A 16,893-nucleotide genomic window follows, 5' to 3' on the forward strand; every position below is an offset into this window, starting at 1 on the left:
TATATATGTGTGTGTGTGTGTGTATATACACACACACACATATATTCTTCTTATATATGTGTGTACACATATATATGTGTACACACGTTTTTATATATGTATGTACACATATATACACACACACATATATATTCTTTTTCAGATTCTTTTCCCTTATAAGTTATTACAAAATATTGAGACTAGTTCCCTGTGCTATACAGTAGATCCTTGTTGTCTATCTACTTTATATATGGTAGTGTGTATATGTAAATCCTAATTTATCCCTCCCCACCCCCTTTCCCCTTTGGTAACTGTAAATTTGTGTTCTGTGTCTGTGAGTCTCTGTAAATAAGTTCATTCATATCTTTTTTTTTTTAGATTTCACATATAAGCAGTATCATATTTGTCTTTCTCTGTTTGGCTTACTTCACTTAGTATGATAATCTCTAGGTCCATCCATGTTGCTGCAAATGGCATTATTTCATTCTTTTTTATGCTTGAGTAATATTGCATTGTATATATGTACCGTATCTTCTTTATCCATTCATCTGTCGATAATTAGAAGAATGGAGAGAAAACAGGCATATTGCTGAAGATCACTGGAAATTGTTGCCCTGGTGGTTAGATGCCTTAAAAGCAAAAGAACAAGTGTAGACTTTCCATACTGGCCTTGATACAGATTGTTCAAAAGCATCTAGACTCAGGTAGCAGGCTGTAAATGTCACCCTTGCCTGGAAGGCAGGCGTGGTCTAACTCTGTGATCTCCTCGCTCTGACAGACGGGGAGCTCTCCATATCGAATGAAGATGACTCCCTGGAAAACGGGCAGTCCCTGAGCTCCAGCCAGCTGTCTCTGCCCGCCCTGTCCGAGATGGAGCCAGTCCCGATGCCCAGGGATCCCTGCTCATACGAGGTGCTCCAACCTTCCGACATCATGGATGGGACAGGTAATGCCCCTGGTAGACGTGGAACTGGTCCCCAGCATGCGGTGTTAGGGGCCTTCAGCCTGGCTGGACTTCGGCTTCTATTTTGAACCACCCTGAACATACGGATCTCCTGGAAATGGGGATGAAAGTGACCAGTTAGTACATGCTGAGTGTAAAAATATGGAGGATGTGTCCATTTATTTTTCTACAGTCTTTAAAAACGTTTTTATAATCTTAATCTCTTTAAAGAAGATATGTCTTGTTTTGTAATACTGATGATTTAAAATGTTTGTTTTCTAACCCTCATTTCTGTTAAGATAAAGCTAAAGAGTCCTGTGCTTCTGTAGGGTACCTGTCTAAGTCTGCCTGGTCATAAGGCCCTGGTATGCCTTTGAATCCTAATCCCAATATACCAGTTAATAGTTATATCGATTTAGTAAATTGTACCAATTTACTATATAAAATCAATTAATGTGTTAATTGTCTACAATTTACCGGTATCCTGCTGACAGATAATTTTGATGCCATCTGTCATGCCCTCTTTGGTCCAAAGCCCTCTGAGTGGCCGATACTCACTCCCTCACGAGGTTTGCAGAATGGTCCTCATTAGCCAGAAGATGACACCCTCCCGACAGCCAGTAAGGAGAGGTCCTTGCTGTCAGGAGACAAGCCTGGAGGATGGGGCCTCTGGGAATATCTGGAGTCTGGGTAGAGAGGCCAGGGCCTTCCCCCACACCATGTGCAAAGTCTGCATCACGGAACTCAGACGGGAGGCGAGCGGGATGGTGTTTCAGAGTCAGCGCCATGCTTCACTTTGGGACCCAGGGAGTCGCTGCTCCATCGGTGTGTCCAGCACTGATGATAACGGTGTCCCTTGAGACAGGGGAGAACCTAGTTCTCCTGAGGTTTGTGTACAGGGCTTTGACTGCCGGAAACACTGCTACCCAGAGTAGGGAGAAGGAAGAGGGCGGGGGAGGCTTTCTTCCCGTAGCAGTGATGGGGAGGGGGAGATATGCGTCTGAGTTGCATTTCCCTCCCCCTCCCGAGGCTGGGGAGATTGTTCCAACTAAAGCAGTAAACTGAGCCTTCTTCCCAGCCTTCCTTGTGACATTGGGATCAGATGGATGTGATTGCTGTAGTGAGATCTGTCATCCCAGGGAAATTGTAGAGTCTCATTCTGTCATTGGCCGGGTTGCCGGCATGGTAGGAGAGCCTGTGCTACCACCCGTGACAGCTCTTAACTGGAGCCGGTCCTGGTCCCCGCCCCCCCTCCGCCCGCCCCGCCATGGGGGAGAGGAAGAGGCAGGCCCGGGGCAGAGCAATGAGAAATGGGCAGAATCAAAAGCAGAAAACCATGCTTCTGGCGACTGCAGGAGAAAGGAAGGCGGAAAATGAAAAGGGTGTTGATTTGGGGCATGCTTCGCCTTACCCAGGTGTATCGGAGCTGGCAGGGGCAGGAAGGTGCCCCTAAGACTGCAGAGCACCCCCTGGATGCTGCTGCCCAGCTCGGATGGCCCCAAACCTGGAGGAGCAGCCGCTGCCCCACGCATGTGGGGATCACCTGCCCAGCGTCAGCCTCTAGGCTGTCCTCAGACCCGGGGAGCAGGGACACAAGGACACCCAGCAGGCAAAAACAAGACCCCGGAATGCATCCGCTCTTCCTTCCCAGCAAAGGGCAAACAGGCCCAAAGGAAGATGCCGGCGTTTGGTGCTGGTTTGGTTCAGAGGGGGCTCCTGGTCCGTGATCCACTACACCTGCCATCTGTTGATTGTCGCTGTGGTCCCGTGAGTCCCATTTTGGCGCACCCATAGAATTTGCATTATGAACACCAAGGTTGAAGGGATGAAGCTTTGGATGGTTTGAGGAAGCGTCCTCTTCCTTCTTCTCCCTCTTGCTCTTTCCAGCTCTCTCCGTTTTCTGTCTCTCCCTCCCCACTACTTCCCCCACCCTCACCATGGCTTTATTGGATTTCTGGCGTCCTCTCTTGAACACCCCACGCGACTGTGACAGCCTGGAACAGTTGGTGCTCTGCTGTGTCACTAACCCTGTCCTGTGTGCCCCCCGGCTTCCGCCGGCCGCACCTGCACTGCGTTTGTGTAATGTCGCTGTGTGTCATGTGGTTGTCCCCTCAGTGTCTGAAGAGAGTCCCTCTGCCAGTGAGTCTGGAGTCCTCCTGTCCCAAGATCCTTCAGCCAAACCCGTCCTGCTCCTGCCCCCCAAAAAACCTGCTGCTTTCCCTGGAGACCATGAGGAGACCCCAGTGAAGCAGCTCTCTCTCCTCAAGCAACCCCCTGCCCTGCCTCCCAAACCCACTACCAGGATTGCCAACCACTTAACAGGTGAGTCAAGATGTCTTCTGGGGACCCGCAGCCGTGCCTTCCCTTCAAGGGATCCTTTCTTGTGCTTTTTCTTTTTCTCTGGGGCCCGATGCACCTCTTTGGTAAGGTCGCTCTGTGGGACATTTGGGGGTTTCTGTGTGTGTCTTGGTACATGCCGTTGTGACCTGGGTTTGTGTGTTCGTGTCCAGAAGCATGCGATATACACCTGCCGGTCATAGGCTAAGAGGCTGCAGTCGCATGCATTTGTAAACGTGTACATTGGCATTTATGTGGCTAAGTAAAGATTAGTTGCCCATGTAGGTGAATTAGATTCACCATCAAAATCTTTGCAGAGATAAAGAGTAGCGTCTGTTCCCTTCATAATGAGTTTGCCAAAGCTTTAAATTTTTTGCCTTTAAATAATTGATCTGAAGCCCAGTGTATTTCTTCTATTAAAATTTATGTCTGTGCTGTTCTCTTTGGGAAAAAAAAAAAAAAAAAGGAAAGACAGTAATTTGCAGAGTATTGTGGGAAATACTTTTAGAGAAGAGCAAGCTGAGGAATGTTGTCCTAAAATAACTTTTTAAAAATTGAAGTATAGTTGATTTACAATAATGTGTTAGTTTCAGATATACAGCAAAGTGACTCAGTTATATAGTTCTTTCAGATTATAATTGGGATTAACAGACACAAACTACTATATATAAAATAGATACACAACAAGGATTTACTGTATAGCACAGGGGACTATATTCAGTATCTTGTAATAACCTGAAATGATTTTATATTTTCATTATTCAAGTGTTATTTAACAAATGCACCCACAGTTCTTAAATTGAGCATTTAGTGAAATTGCACGTCACCGCACATTAGCACACGAATCGGGTGTGACTTTGTGATGTAAGGTTGTGGTGTCATCAGAGATTCAAGATTTCAGAGGGGTGTTTCTCCAACCTTGATAATAATCCCACCTGATACTGATCGACTGCCTTTTTTTACAATATGTTTACTATTTTTATAAATAGTCTCTAATTGATCTCTATACACTTTGGTAAGATGGGATGGGGATGAAAGAATATTCACCTGTTCTATCATTAAAAACCTGAGGTTCAAGAAAATAAGTGACTTTTCCAGGGCTGGCAGGAATTCTGCAGTAGAGCCACAATTAGACCCTGTGTTTCCCAACTCCTAGTTCAATGAATGTTGTTTCCACGGTGGCAGAATGTCTCTCACGTGGCACTGAGTTTTATTAGGTTACAATTCAAATATAAGTTTGTGTCAAGCTCCTCTATCAATGTACACATCCATCCAAGTCAGGGTTTGTGGTTCAAAAGAGCAAATTTCCTTCTAAAGGAACCGTTCAACACATTAATAACACTTTAGTGCCCCCAAATTTAAATGCATAGAAAACCACAAAGGAAAAAAAAGCCCTTGTAAGCCTCCCTCTAAGACATAACCACTGCCCATCTATCATTTATGTAATTATCAAATACTACTGTACATTTTCTTTTATCACCTGCTTTTTGCTCTCAGTGATGACTTATGAACTGGTTCTCATGTTAGTAGACATTCCACAACGTGATTTTGTTAGCTACATGGTGGGGATCCCGATTTACATGATGGGCCCCTTAAGAGGTTTCCATCTTCCTTATTGTAAAAAATGCAACATCTCAACAGTATGCATGTATTTTTATAAGCATCTCTGGGTTTTTCCTCACTTATTCCTGGTATGAGAATTGCTAATTCTAATTCTAGAAATAAATTATGTACGTTTTAAGGGCTAGGTACCTTTTAAGACTTAGATGCCAGATTTCCGTTGAGAAAGATTAAATGTTGAAAAACAAACTCCTGCATATAGTACATATTTATTCAGCACACCTAACTCTAGGCAGAATACTGTGCTAGGTATCAAAGTGGGTACAAATACATGAGGGTTCAATGTATATGTATATGATATATATATATATACGGATATGAATATATATTTTAAATATCCAAAAATAGAGCGCCAGAATAACTACTGTTGGGTGTAATACTTGCAGTTCAGCACAGTCTGATAGAAGGGTTCTAGGAGAGCCTGAAACTTGAGCCCACCCTTAAAGCATGAAGGACTTTTATAGAGACTGAGGAAAGAACATTCCAGAAAAGAAGACCTGCACAAAGGCTCAGAGGTGGCCATGCTTCGGGCCGGTGACAGGGAGGCTGAGCTGGGGTGGAGGGTCTGTCTTGGGGTGTATTGAGAGAGAGCGTTCACCAGGTAGGGCATGTGAGGATTTAGATTTTATTCCCGTGGCACTGGAGAGCCTTCAGAGATTTTTGAGCTGGGGAATGGGTGGTATGATGAAAACTAGACTTTAAGGTATACTCCTGGGTCACTGTGTAGAATGAACAGGAAGAGGGGAAGGTTGAAGGTCCAACAGAGAAGCTGCCGAGGCCAGCCCCGTGTCTCGTTCTCCAAAATCACTAGTTGAATTAAATCGAACAATTTGAGGCAGGGAGACACTTTAAGAGGCCGCTCCAGTTGTTGAAATAGAAGCTCAAAGCATCTGACTGATGGCAGTGGGAAGAGAGGGAATGGACCAGTAGATAAGACATTTTAAAAGAAGAATTGACAGCAATTTTTTAAACTAACATTAAGTTAAATCTAATTTATCTAGTTACCCAATTAATAGACGCACATGTCAACTTCAGCCATGAGCCCAGAACTTGGGTGGCCTGATGTCCGCAGGCCTCTCTTGCTCTATTAGCCCAGGCTCTCCAGCTTCCGTGGTTCTTTCCCCAAGAGAGTGGATTTTATCTATTATGTGTACATCTCACCTCCATAGAGCTTGGGTCAAATGGATAAAAATACATATAAGCTGATGATGCTTACCATATTCTACCTGGTAGCCTCTTAAATATGACGAAGGCAAGACAGGTACAGGGGTCCGTGACTGCGAGTCTGGTGCTTTCCTTTTGGGTTTAAACTCCATTAGACTTGCTCAATTTTTGTAAGTCAACAATCAGTCATAATGAATCTGCATCACCATGAGGCAGACCCATTAACCCTGTTCTCTTACTCAGCAGAGGCACCTGGGCCACGTGGAGCAGGAATTAATAAACTGAGAATTCTAGAACTCTTAAGTTGAGACTTGAGAGTTTTAGCATGTTCTCAGTGTCCGTCGTTCTGCTGACATTTTTGAAAGGAAACAGACAACAACTTGAAAGGCACCGAGCATGGCTGGTAAAGAGTGACAGTGGTTACTGGTCCAGTAGATACTGGAGGAAGCATGAGCCTGGGCTGAGGCTACATCTGGGTGCACGATCAGGGAAAGATATGCAGAAATATCTCTGCTTTGGCATTTGCTTCCATTTGATCAGGAAAATCATAATTAACTTGGAGACTATTTGCCTTGTACGTTTTCTCTGTTCTTTAGCCGGCTACAGGGAAGCCCTCTTGCTCTCCCAAACTCCTCTTCTCTTGCTGTCATCTTCATCCTTCTTATCTCCAACATCAGTATGCACAGCGACCTGTATCACAGGGTCAGGAGTTGTTGGGTGTCAGCTTCCCTTCCATTCTGGAAGGACAGTGCCCAGCAGAGCTGGTTGCATAACGATATGATCTGAGATAATGATTCTCAAAACGCATCCTTCTTGGAATAATGGCTGACCCCAGAGGAAAAGGGTAGCGGAAGCAAAAAATACTGTCTCCTACTTTTCTAAGTCTCCATCAATCACCTCTCCAGCCATCCTGGCTCCAGGAGTCAAATGTTAAACATTGCATGAATAATCCAGTCCTTCTGCATAAGGTACCTGTGATTAGATACCCCACAAGTGCCATTGGAATGAAGGATGATCAACTTCTGTGATAGCTGAGCTTCACAGTCTGACAGTCACACTTGGGTAATAATGGCAGCTGCCATTTTTGGAGAAATTTACAATGTACCATTCAGTCCTATGAGGTAGATACTATTTTCTTTATTCTTTCCTTTTCATAGAGGAGGAAAATGAAATTCAGAGAAGTTAAAATTACTCAGTCATGGTGACGTAGCTAGTAAGTCCAGAGACAGACTCTACCCATTTTGTTTTACCCCAGAGCCCTCCTCTTCACCATTAGTTTATACCATCTCTACTAAGATACCTATTCTTAAAATTCGTAACAACGGAATCATTAGTTTTCTTTGGGTTTTGTTTATTTATTTTTTGTTTTGGTTTGCTTTTTTATTTTCTCTTTGGTTTTTAATCTGTTTAAGAAATTAGAAAATCTGCTTTGTTTGTATAACTCAAAGACAAAAAAATTGTCCAGTCTTTCGAAAATAAGTAATGTTCTTAAGGCACTCGATTATAAAGAGTTTCAAAGAACATGCTAGAAAGAGACGGTCTAAGAATCAAGAACGGGGCAGATCACATGGGAAGCACTTGACCACAGTTAGAAACCGACAGCTCAGCAAAGAAAGGGAACTCTTGCTGATCCTTAAAAACAAGTCCTTCTGCTAATGTGGACGGGCCCAGGGTATAGTTGCACTGTCTTTAGAACCTGAAATACAGGGAAGCTTACTGTATTATCAGAACTGGTTGATTGCTAGTTTCAATGTTACGAAGTATTTGCAACTGCAAATTTCCCTGCCAGACGGCAGCCATGCCCTGTGGTATTTTTTCAGCCCCAGCACGTGTCTAATGAGAATCCTCTATGCAGAGCTTGTCAAGGTAAAACCAGTATTTCTATTTAGAGCTGTCTCTCTAGTTTTGAGGACAGTATCTACAGTGGGCTGTTCTACACCCACATTCTGATCTGTAATTTCATTAGATTTCTCTGTCCCCATTTCTTCCCAGTATATCCCACCCCACCCTGCTTGTTCTCCTCTTTCAGCTTCCTCTCCAACCCTCCAAAATCACCTAACTACTTTTGTCTCTGTCCTTGCCTTCCCTCCCGGTATTCTACTCAGAAAGTGCAAGAAAACTGATAATTACACCACTGAGACCCTGGACCTCATCTGTGCTTTTAAACGGAAAAAATGAATCGTAACCCAGAGGCCTCATAAAGAGGTTTAAGGTTCACAGTCTCTTGATTACTGATATTTTGAAGGGATGGGAAATTGCCTGAATTTACTCTTTATACCCATTTCTCCATAGTATTCCGGACTTGATTTTCTTTTCTCAAAATGCAGAAATGCTTTTCTTAGTGCATCTAAGGACTATCTATGGATTAAAACATGTTTAAAAGGGTGCTTTCTGCTCTGACATCTATGATCAAGGCAAAGATTGCAACAAAATACCTTTCTTTTTTTGGAGCGCTGTTAGGTTGGAGATTTAATTCACTTGGCACTTTTCTTTTAGTGGTGAAAACACATAATATAAAATTTACCACCTTAACCATATTTAAATGTACAGTCAGTAATGTTATATATAATCACATTGTGCAAGAGATTTCCAGAACTTTTTCATCTTGCAAAATTGAAATTCTGCCTATTAAAAACACCCCTTTCTCTTTCATCTCCCCTTAGCCCCTGGGAACCTCCATTTTACTCCTTGTTTCTATGAATTTGGCTACTCTGGGTACCTCATATAAATGGAATCATACAGTATTTGTCTTTTTGTGACTGGCTTTTTTCACTTAGCGTAATGTCCTTAAGGTTCATGCATGCTGTGGCATGTGACAGGATTTCCTTCCTTTGTAAGGCTGAATGGCACTTATATTTTGTGTATTTTTTGCACTATGAGCAAAGTCCTCTTCCAGCCCTGATATAATTTACAAAAAGTGTTTTCTTATCAGAGTTGTAGATGGTTGTAAGCTACAGAAAATATTTAATGTGAAGATGTATAAACATGGTTCTAAAGAAATTCAAATAGTAAGAGATCAAATCCTTTGGGAGGAATCAGGAAAAGCATCATGGAGGAGAATGTATGTTTAAGACAAGCCATAAAGATAAGCAAAATTAGTAGGGATGGGTGAGGAGCTTTCCAGGAAATGGGAAGCAGGGTTCACAGAGGCACGTGCGTGCAAGGCATAGCATGTTCAAGACATAGCAAACAGCGCAGCTTGGCAGGGATGTGGGATTCCTGTAGGGAAGTCAAGAAAGGTCAGGCCAGCAGTGGGTTGAGGGTAACTGTGGAGAACCTTGAAAGCCACAACGAGGGATTTAACTTTGGAGGAGGAAGAGGGCATCTTTTGTGGACTTTTAGCAGCATTTGCTTGATTTCAACCAAGCCTGTCTCCTTGATGTTTGGATAAGATGCATGCTACTGCTGTTGGATGGATTTACAACTGGATGGATGAATGTAACTGGGGCTGCCCAGCGTCAACGTGAAATTGCAGAGGGCACCAAGCGGCTGCCCTTGGCTCTTCCTCTTGGACATTGTTTCAGTGTCCCAGGGGTACGTTCCCCCGGGGTTGGGGATTTAGTCTGCCTTGTTCCCTGCTGTGTCCTTAGCTAGTGCTGTTCAGCAGCAGGACAGGAGGCCATGAGAGGCATTGAAGCAGGAGCTGGATGATCATTTGCCCATGGGTTCATAGCAGGACACTTGCTTCTTTAGGAGAAGCTGCGCACATTGTTCTCCGGCTCTGAGTGCTGCTGAAAATGAAATCTGATTCTCATGGGTTCTGTGATGTCTGAAGGAAACATGATAACCTAGGTAGAAAAGCAACTTCCCGTAAGGATAGCAGTTAGAACATGACAGTCATCCATCGGGCAAACTTGTGGTCCAGCCTTAGGTGTCAGGGAGTACACTCGGAATTTCATGGGGATATGGGGATACCCTGCAGATGGTTAGACCAGCTACCACCATCAGTATAAATGCAAGAAATCTGAGTGTGTCCTCTGACAGTGAATAAATGTCGTGCATCAGATGGATGTAGGGTTAGAGATGAACTGTAGCTGTCCTCATTTGCCTTTATAAGATTTATGGATCTAGGGACTTCCCTGGTGGTGCAGTGGTTAAGAATCCACTCTAGGGACTTCCCTGGTGGTCCAGTGGTGAAGAATCCGCCTTCCAGTGCAGGGGACGCGGGTTTGATTCATGGTCAGGGAACTAAGATCCCACATGCCGTGGGGCAACTAAGCCCATGCACCACAACTACTGAGCTTGTGCGCCTCAACTAGAGACTGTGTGCCACAAACTACAGAGCCCAGGTGCTCTGGAGCCCACGTGCCACAACTACAGAGCCCACGTGCTCTGGAGCCCATGCACCACAACTAGAGGAGAGAAAAGCCTGCATGCCACAACTAGAGAGAAGCCCGTGCACTGCAACGAAGACCCAACGCAGCCAAAAAAATAAAACAGAATAACATAAAACATTTTAAAAAAAGAAAAAAAAAGAATCCTCTCTAGGGCCCACATGCTGCAACTACTGAGCCCGAGTGCTGCAACTACTGAAGCCCGCGTGCCTAGATCCCGTGCTTCTCAACAAGAGAAGCCACCACAATGAGAAGCCCACGCATCGCAAGGAAGAGTAGCCCCCGCTCTCCACGATGAAGACTCAATGCAGCCAAAAATAAATAAAAAATAAATTAAGACTTCAAAAAAAAAAGATTTATGGATCTAGCTTGAACTTCTTGATACCTTCACCATGAATGTACTACCTCTTAATCGGGATATGCTCTAAGTAGTATTTCATTGTATGTGATCTAAATTTACTGCTTAAAACTTCACAGATAGACCCCCTGGTTCCCGTGTGCTGAGACCAGGCGAGCATGTGTATGTTTGCCTCCATGACTTTGTGATTTCGATTTGACTCGCTCTCAGCTTTTGCCTGGATGCTCAAGATAGCAGCCCTCCCTGGTGGGCACCGTCCAATCCGGGCTGCTTTCCGTTGCCCATTCTGGACCTTCTCGCCTGCCTTTACGCCTGTCTCGTGGAAGGCTCGGGTTCAACCACCCAGTTATCCACTGCCTGGCCGTCTCCTTGCCTGGTCTCCCTGGGAGCACCAGCACTAGTCTGCATTGCTGCAAAAATAAACGATAGAATGTGTTTTTATCCATGACTTACAGTTTCTAACAAAATACTGATCTTATGAACAGGTGTTTGTTCTTGTGATTATAGGGACATCTGCAGTTTTGACTCTTTGAGAGCAGTTTCCCGGCAATGAATAAGGTGTAGTTTGACTTTTACAAAATCGAATGTAGTTGTGGCGGAGCTGACATGCCCAAGTGACCCCGTTAGCTGGTGAGCCACCCCTCCACTGCCCCGTGTCACCATATCAGGGAGGCGCTCACTTCCCTACTTGCTGTCATCTCCCCAGGTGGCCTTGGGAAGGGTCCATTTAAAAACAAAAATGTGTCTTTGTGGAAAGGCTCTGAAACGGTCAGGTGCTGGTGATGCGTATGTGATCATGGCCCTCATTTTAGGATTCTGGAAGGTCTCAGGACACAGTCCCCACAACGTCAGGTGTTTGCTGAGGTTTCCGTGTGCTGGGCTGGCTTAGGAGAGCAAGCCAGGCTGAGGGCATTGAATACAAATCACTTGATACTCTTCTAGCCCTTTCACCATGAGGGCTCAGTCAACACATTTTTGCCTTTCCAGGCATCTGGCCAAAAAAAAAAAGGCCAGACTACCTTAAAATCCCCAGGATGGCCCAAAGTGATTGGTGGGGCTCCTATAAGCACCTTTCTTATAGCCAGGGGAATCTGATTCTGTGGTTTCGTGGTACTGGACTCTTATTTAAGTTCTAAGTACACTTCTTACAGACTCTTCGTGTCCTTGGATGGATGCCTGTATCTATGAAAGGAGACCAGAGATTCTAACCCACTAGAACCAGGTGACAAATGACTGAGAAATTCTTACAACACTTTTGTTCATTAAGATGTTAAGTGCTACTATCATTGGCAAGTGTATCTGAATCATCTATTATAAAGTTATAAATGCTTCTCCAGCTTCTACAGCTGCTGTTAACTTAAAAAGTGAGGAGAGAGGCTAGGGGTGTATTCATTTAGCCCAGACTCATTCAGTGTGTAGACTACAGTCCTCTGCTACCAGTCTCAACTACAAAAGTAATCGGGGGTTTTCACTTTCTTGTGTGAAGTCATAAGCCAGAGGTGTGTCAGGTTTGGAAATATAGCCCCCTTGGGTTTTCTGGCTCTGTGACGTAGTTTGGGTTTATTTTTCTTGTTCTCTGGAACTGGTTGTTCTTGCTCTTTCCACTCCATCAGCAGAGACAGTTTTATGAATATACTGCATCTCGGTCAGTCTGGCTGCCGAAGACTCACCCATTTCTAAGTCAGCAAGCAGAGAGCTTTGTGTGTGCCCCAGCAGGCGCAGTCACTATAAATGACTGAGGTAGTGTGTGTCCTACCCTAATCCGTAAATGTCGTGCATCAGAGAGAGGCGAATGTCGTGCATCAGAGAGAGGCGAATGTCGTGCATCAGAGAGAGGCGAATGTCGTGCATCAGAGAGAGGCGAATGTCGTGCATCAGAGAGAGGCGAATGTCGTGCATCAGAGAGAGGCAAAGTATTGTATTCAGGGAGGTGCTATCAAGGTAAAGAAGGCATTTTTAATCCCTGGATTTTTAGAGGTAAAAGTACCTGGGTCCCAAGAAGCTTAGATAAATGTCTTAGCTAATTAATCCCAGAGAATCCAGGTTTTCTGACTCCTGGTTCTGCATCCTTCTCCACCAGCTCTCAGTACTGATGCAGGACTGTGTGCATCGGAACGGCACGCTGAAACCTGGACAACCTTGCCTTTTTCCCTTTCCGCAGTGCCGTGTTGCAATCATGGAAGACTTCTAGGATGGTCCCTCGGAAGCCTCTTTGCTCTGCTACTTGATTCACTTTCACCAGGTTTTTTCACCCACTTACTTACAGTAGACCCACCACACACTCTGTTGATTTCTAGGCTTCTATCTCTCCCTCCCAGGCTGGGAAGCATCAGGTGAGGTAGACTCTCACAGGGATAGCAAGAGTCCTATTTGTAACGCTGCAGATGTATGTCGCACTTTGCAATTTACAAAGCATGTCCACATTATCTTGTCGGACCCTCACAATAACCTGTGGGAGGAGCCCGGAATATATCATAATATTATTATTTCAGAATGAATTAAGACTACATTTGTTGAACTCCTGTTACATATCAAGGACTCTACTGGGGTTTGTTTTTTTTTTTAATTTTTGAATTTTATTTTATTTATTTTTTTATACAGCAGGTTCTTATTAGTCATCCATTTTATACACATCAGTGTATACATGTCAATCCCAATCTCCCAGTTCATCCCACCACCACCTACTGGGGGTATTTTATACTCAGGCCCTCTGCTAACTTGTTTGGGGATTTTATAAAATTATAAAAAGGTGCCGTTTGGTGAAATGAATTACACAAAGCTGCCCCTTCTTCTTGGGTGGCTCAAAGCCAGACCTCAGGCTGTATTTCAGCCCACTTATCCCCTTACATGGAGCTTGTGTAGACGTTAATCTGTTCACTTCTCATAACAGACCTATAAGGTGGGCAATGCTCCCTTTCTAGAGATGGGAAAACTGAAGCTCAGGGAGGATAAATGTCTTAGGCAGAGCTACAGGGCTTCTTGGTCTTAGAGCTGAGATTAAACTCCAACTCTGCTGAGTTCTAAGCTCGTGGTGACTTCTCCAGGCCATGGTACCCTCAGCCTGCAGCAGAAGCCTCTAGCCGGCCCCGCCCAGCCCTCAGAGAGCAAAGCACCAGGCTGCCTGTCCTCCAGGAAGCCCTGGGCACTTGTCATTTTGCCGATGGAGAGAGCAGCCTCTTCACAAAGTGGTGGCTCTTAGAGGATGGTTCTCAACTTGATTGTGTACTGAGTCCCCTGGGGACCTTGTCATGATGCAGAGTCTGAGTCGGAAGGTCTGGGCTGGGCCCTGAGACTCTGCATTTCCTCCCAAGAGGTTCTGCCACAGCTTTTAGTCCATGGACCACACTTTCTTTGACTAGCAGACCCTTTGTGTAGGAGAAACTGGTCCCTAAGTTCTACCTTTTTCCGCTGCTCTAAAGACACGATGAGAAGGAAAACCAGCAAACGTTTATGGAACATCTACTGTGCACTAGGCCCTGCTGGTGAACAGGTGAGGAAACAGCTGCGCCCAGGATGACTTAATTAACACATCAGGTCCACCTACTGCAAATAAACATTAGCAACAAGTCAAGAGAAGTGAGATGGATTAAATCCACTGTCTATGAAATGCTGTGGTAAAGGGAAGTCGGGGGCCGTGAGAGCTCAGTGGTGAGCTCCTAAACCAACCTTGGGGAGGACGGATGGGCTTCCTGAGGAAGCAGTTCAGTAATGATGAAAATGATAGCAACGAGAGTTATAGTTACTGTTTATTGAGGAACCACGTGTCAGGCACTGTGCAGCCCAGTGTATGTACTTTATCTTATTTAATTTTCACATGAATCCCGTGATCTATTCATTCATCGCCATTTCACAAATTGGAAGACTGAACGTCAAACAGATTAAGCAATTTGCTGATGCTAACAGAGCTAAATGAATGTGATTTTATAGTCTATCTTCTGTTTCTAGCAGGACAAATTTTGGTAATGGTGTTGTGCTTCTCCATCCTATAATAACTTGTGGCACGTTCTTAAAGTGTGCCGTCCACCTAGGTCAGAGTGATCTGGAGACTTATTTACAAAGCAGATCCCTGGGCCTCATGGTAAACCTACTGAATCTGAATCTTTGAAAGTGGGGCCCAGGAATTTGCCTCTCCTGCTGAAGTTGATGGGGAATGTGGTCTTCAGTTTTGCTTTGAAGGGTGAGTGCAATTTTGATCATCAGGGAGTAGCAGATAAGGCCGGGAAGAGGGATGAACATGGTTACTGGGAAACCCTGTGTGGAAACTGGCCTAACAGGACGGACCAGAGTGAGAGACACCTGGTGGAGTGGGACAGGGTTGGCCCAGAGTGTTGCCCTTGGACTTGCAATGTTCGCTGGAGCAAGGAGCCATTGGGAGACTTCAAGCATGACCTGTGTTGTAGGGAGACGTTTGGTACAGGATGGGGATGGATTAAAGGGCTGGGACCCAGTTGTCAGCACAATCAAAGGAGAGCTGAGGTCCCAGGCCGGTGTAGTGGTCAGAGGGGCAGAGAGCGCAGAAGTTTGAGAGGGATAGACAGATAAAGAGCCAGAAACGCAGAATAGCAGATCACATGCGGCTGGTTCCGAATCCTGCTTCCAGATCTGTTATGAGGAATGACTTGGTATTAAGATGTCATAAGATTATAAAAATAGGTCTTGCCAAGGTACTGCCAATCTGAGCTGCCCCGGTTCTCCTCAGTTATCCACATGTTATAGAAAGATGGGGGCTGCAGAGCTAATTCACTGAAAGTAGACAGTTTCACTTGACTTTAACCTTCTTCTTCATCTCCTCTGTTTGTACCAAATCCACTGAGCCAAAAATTATTTGACATGATTCACTTTCCTTCTCTACCCCTATTTAATTGGTGACCATGTGCAGTGAAACAACCAGAAGAGAGATGCAGGTAGGAAAGGAGAAAAAGGGGTTCTCCATGAGCCCTGGCATGTCTTTCTTAGAACAATGAAAGGAACCACCTCCACTAAATTGATCGTGTTGGTCATGTCTTCCTTGCCTGTTTTGTTAGAATTCCTGGCATCCACTTGGTCCATTTTTCTGGTGATGAAGCCAAGTAAGTTTTGCTGTGGAAGTAGTGGCAAGAAATACTGTGTGTGCAGAAAGTTATAGCTTAGCAAGATGGGTGGAATCCATCAATGTATCACTGACCCTTCTTAGGCAGACAATTCCATGCTGCCCTCCTGGCTCTGCTTTCTTCTGCCCAAGCAAATGAGTCCCTACTGCCTTAGACAGCCAGACCCACAAATGAAGGAGTCGTGGGTCACGGGTCCCTGGATGAAAACCCTAACGCTTCAGGACACATTGTACTTGCTGGGTCTGCGCTATGGCTTCCAAGAGCCACAGGAGTGTACCCTTCAGTAACAGGACCCAGACCGGGGTGCTGAGCTTCTGCATCTCAGCCACTTTGGAATTAGCACTGCCTGCTTTGGTCCTAAACACGGTTACCTTGTGTCCTGTGCTTGGAGGCTCCTAAGGAAGGAACAGGATGAGCAGTCGGGGGAGGGAGCCTTTGGTTATGACTGGTTCGCACTTTGTTGTTAGGGGAGTAGTCTTCTCAGCCCCCTGGAATTATTAGGCTTTTCTGTATCTCAGCTGTAGGATCAGCAGTTTAGTGTCCACATACCCACAACCGCCTGATCCTAAAATTTCCATCAATTTTATGCTCCCTCGAGTTTCTATTTCTGAACAACATGTGAATTTATCCCATAGCAGAGCATCACAGCTTCGGCTCATTCTGTCAACATGTTGTTGAGCCTCTTGCTAGGTGAGCTGGGCGCTGTACAAGATACTGAGGCTATAATGACAGATTATTCATGGTCCTTGCTCTGTGTGGGAGGAGATAGCCGCGTAAACAGGAAGAACGGTACAGTGTCTTCAGAGTCCAGGGCTATCATCTGTAAAAAGTGAGAAGATCGTAGTGTGTACATCACTGACTTGTTGAGGGGATTAAGCTGGTGAGATAAGAAAAGCACTTAGAACACTGTCTGGCTCGTGGTGGCAGGGTGGGCAGTATCTATCACTGTCACCATCATCATCACCATGGTTGTTGGCACTGACCTACCACATGCCCACAGTGGGTCCAATGGCTGCAGAATAGGGGGAGTGATGTAACCCATCAGGAAGGTTCTCAGTGGAGGTAACA

The 16,893-nt window shown here is 44.9% G+C and overlaps 1 protein-coding gene across 7 annotated transcripts in view; it reads left to right on the top strand.

Moving 5' to 3' along the window:
• Nucleotides 1-16,893, top strand: part of PHACTR1 (phosphatase and actin regulator 1) — a 527,020-nt gene that overhangs the window by 441,534 nt on the left and 68,593 nt on the right. For 6 of the 7 annotated variants that reach the window (XM_036868637.1, XM_036868638.1, XM_036868642.1 and 3 more), the window contains 2 exons: nt 758-925; nt 3,038-3,244. In XM_036868637.1, the coding sequence (XP_036724532.1) occupies nt 758-925; nt 3,038-3,244 (375 nt within the window). The remainder of the gene's footprint in view (nt 1-757; nt 926-3,037; nt 3,245-16,893) is intronic. The other variant, XM_036868639.1, reaches the window with a different exon arrangement.

This window comes from Balaenoptera musculus, chromosome 11 (assembly GCF_009873245.2).
Source record: "Balaenoptera musculus isolate JJ_BM4_2016_0621 chromosome 11, mBalMus1.pri.v3, whole genome shotgun sequence".
In the NCBI taxonomy this organism is placed as follows: domain Eukaryota; kingdom Metazoa; phylum Chordata; class Mammalia; order Artiodactyla; family Balaenopteridae; genus Balaenoptera; species Balaenoptera musculus.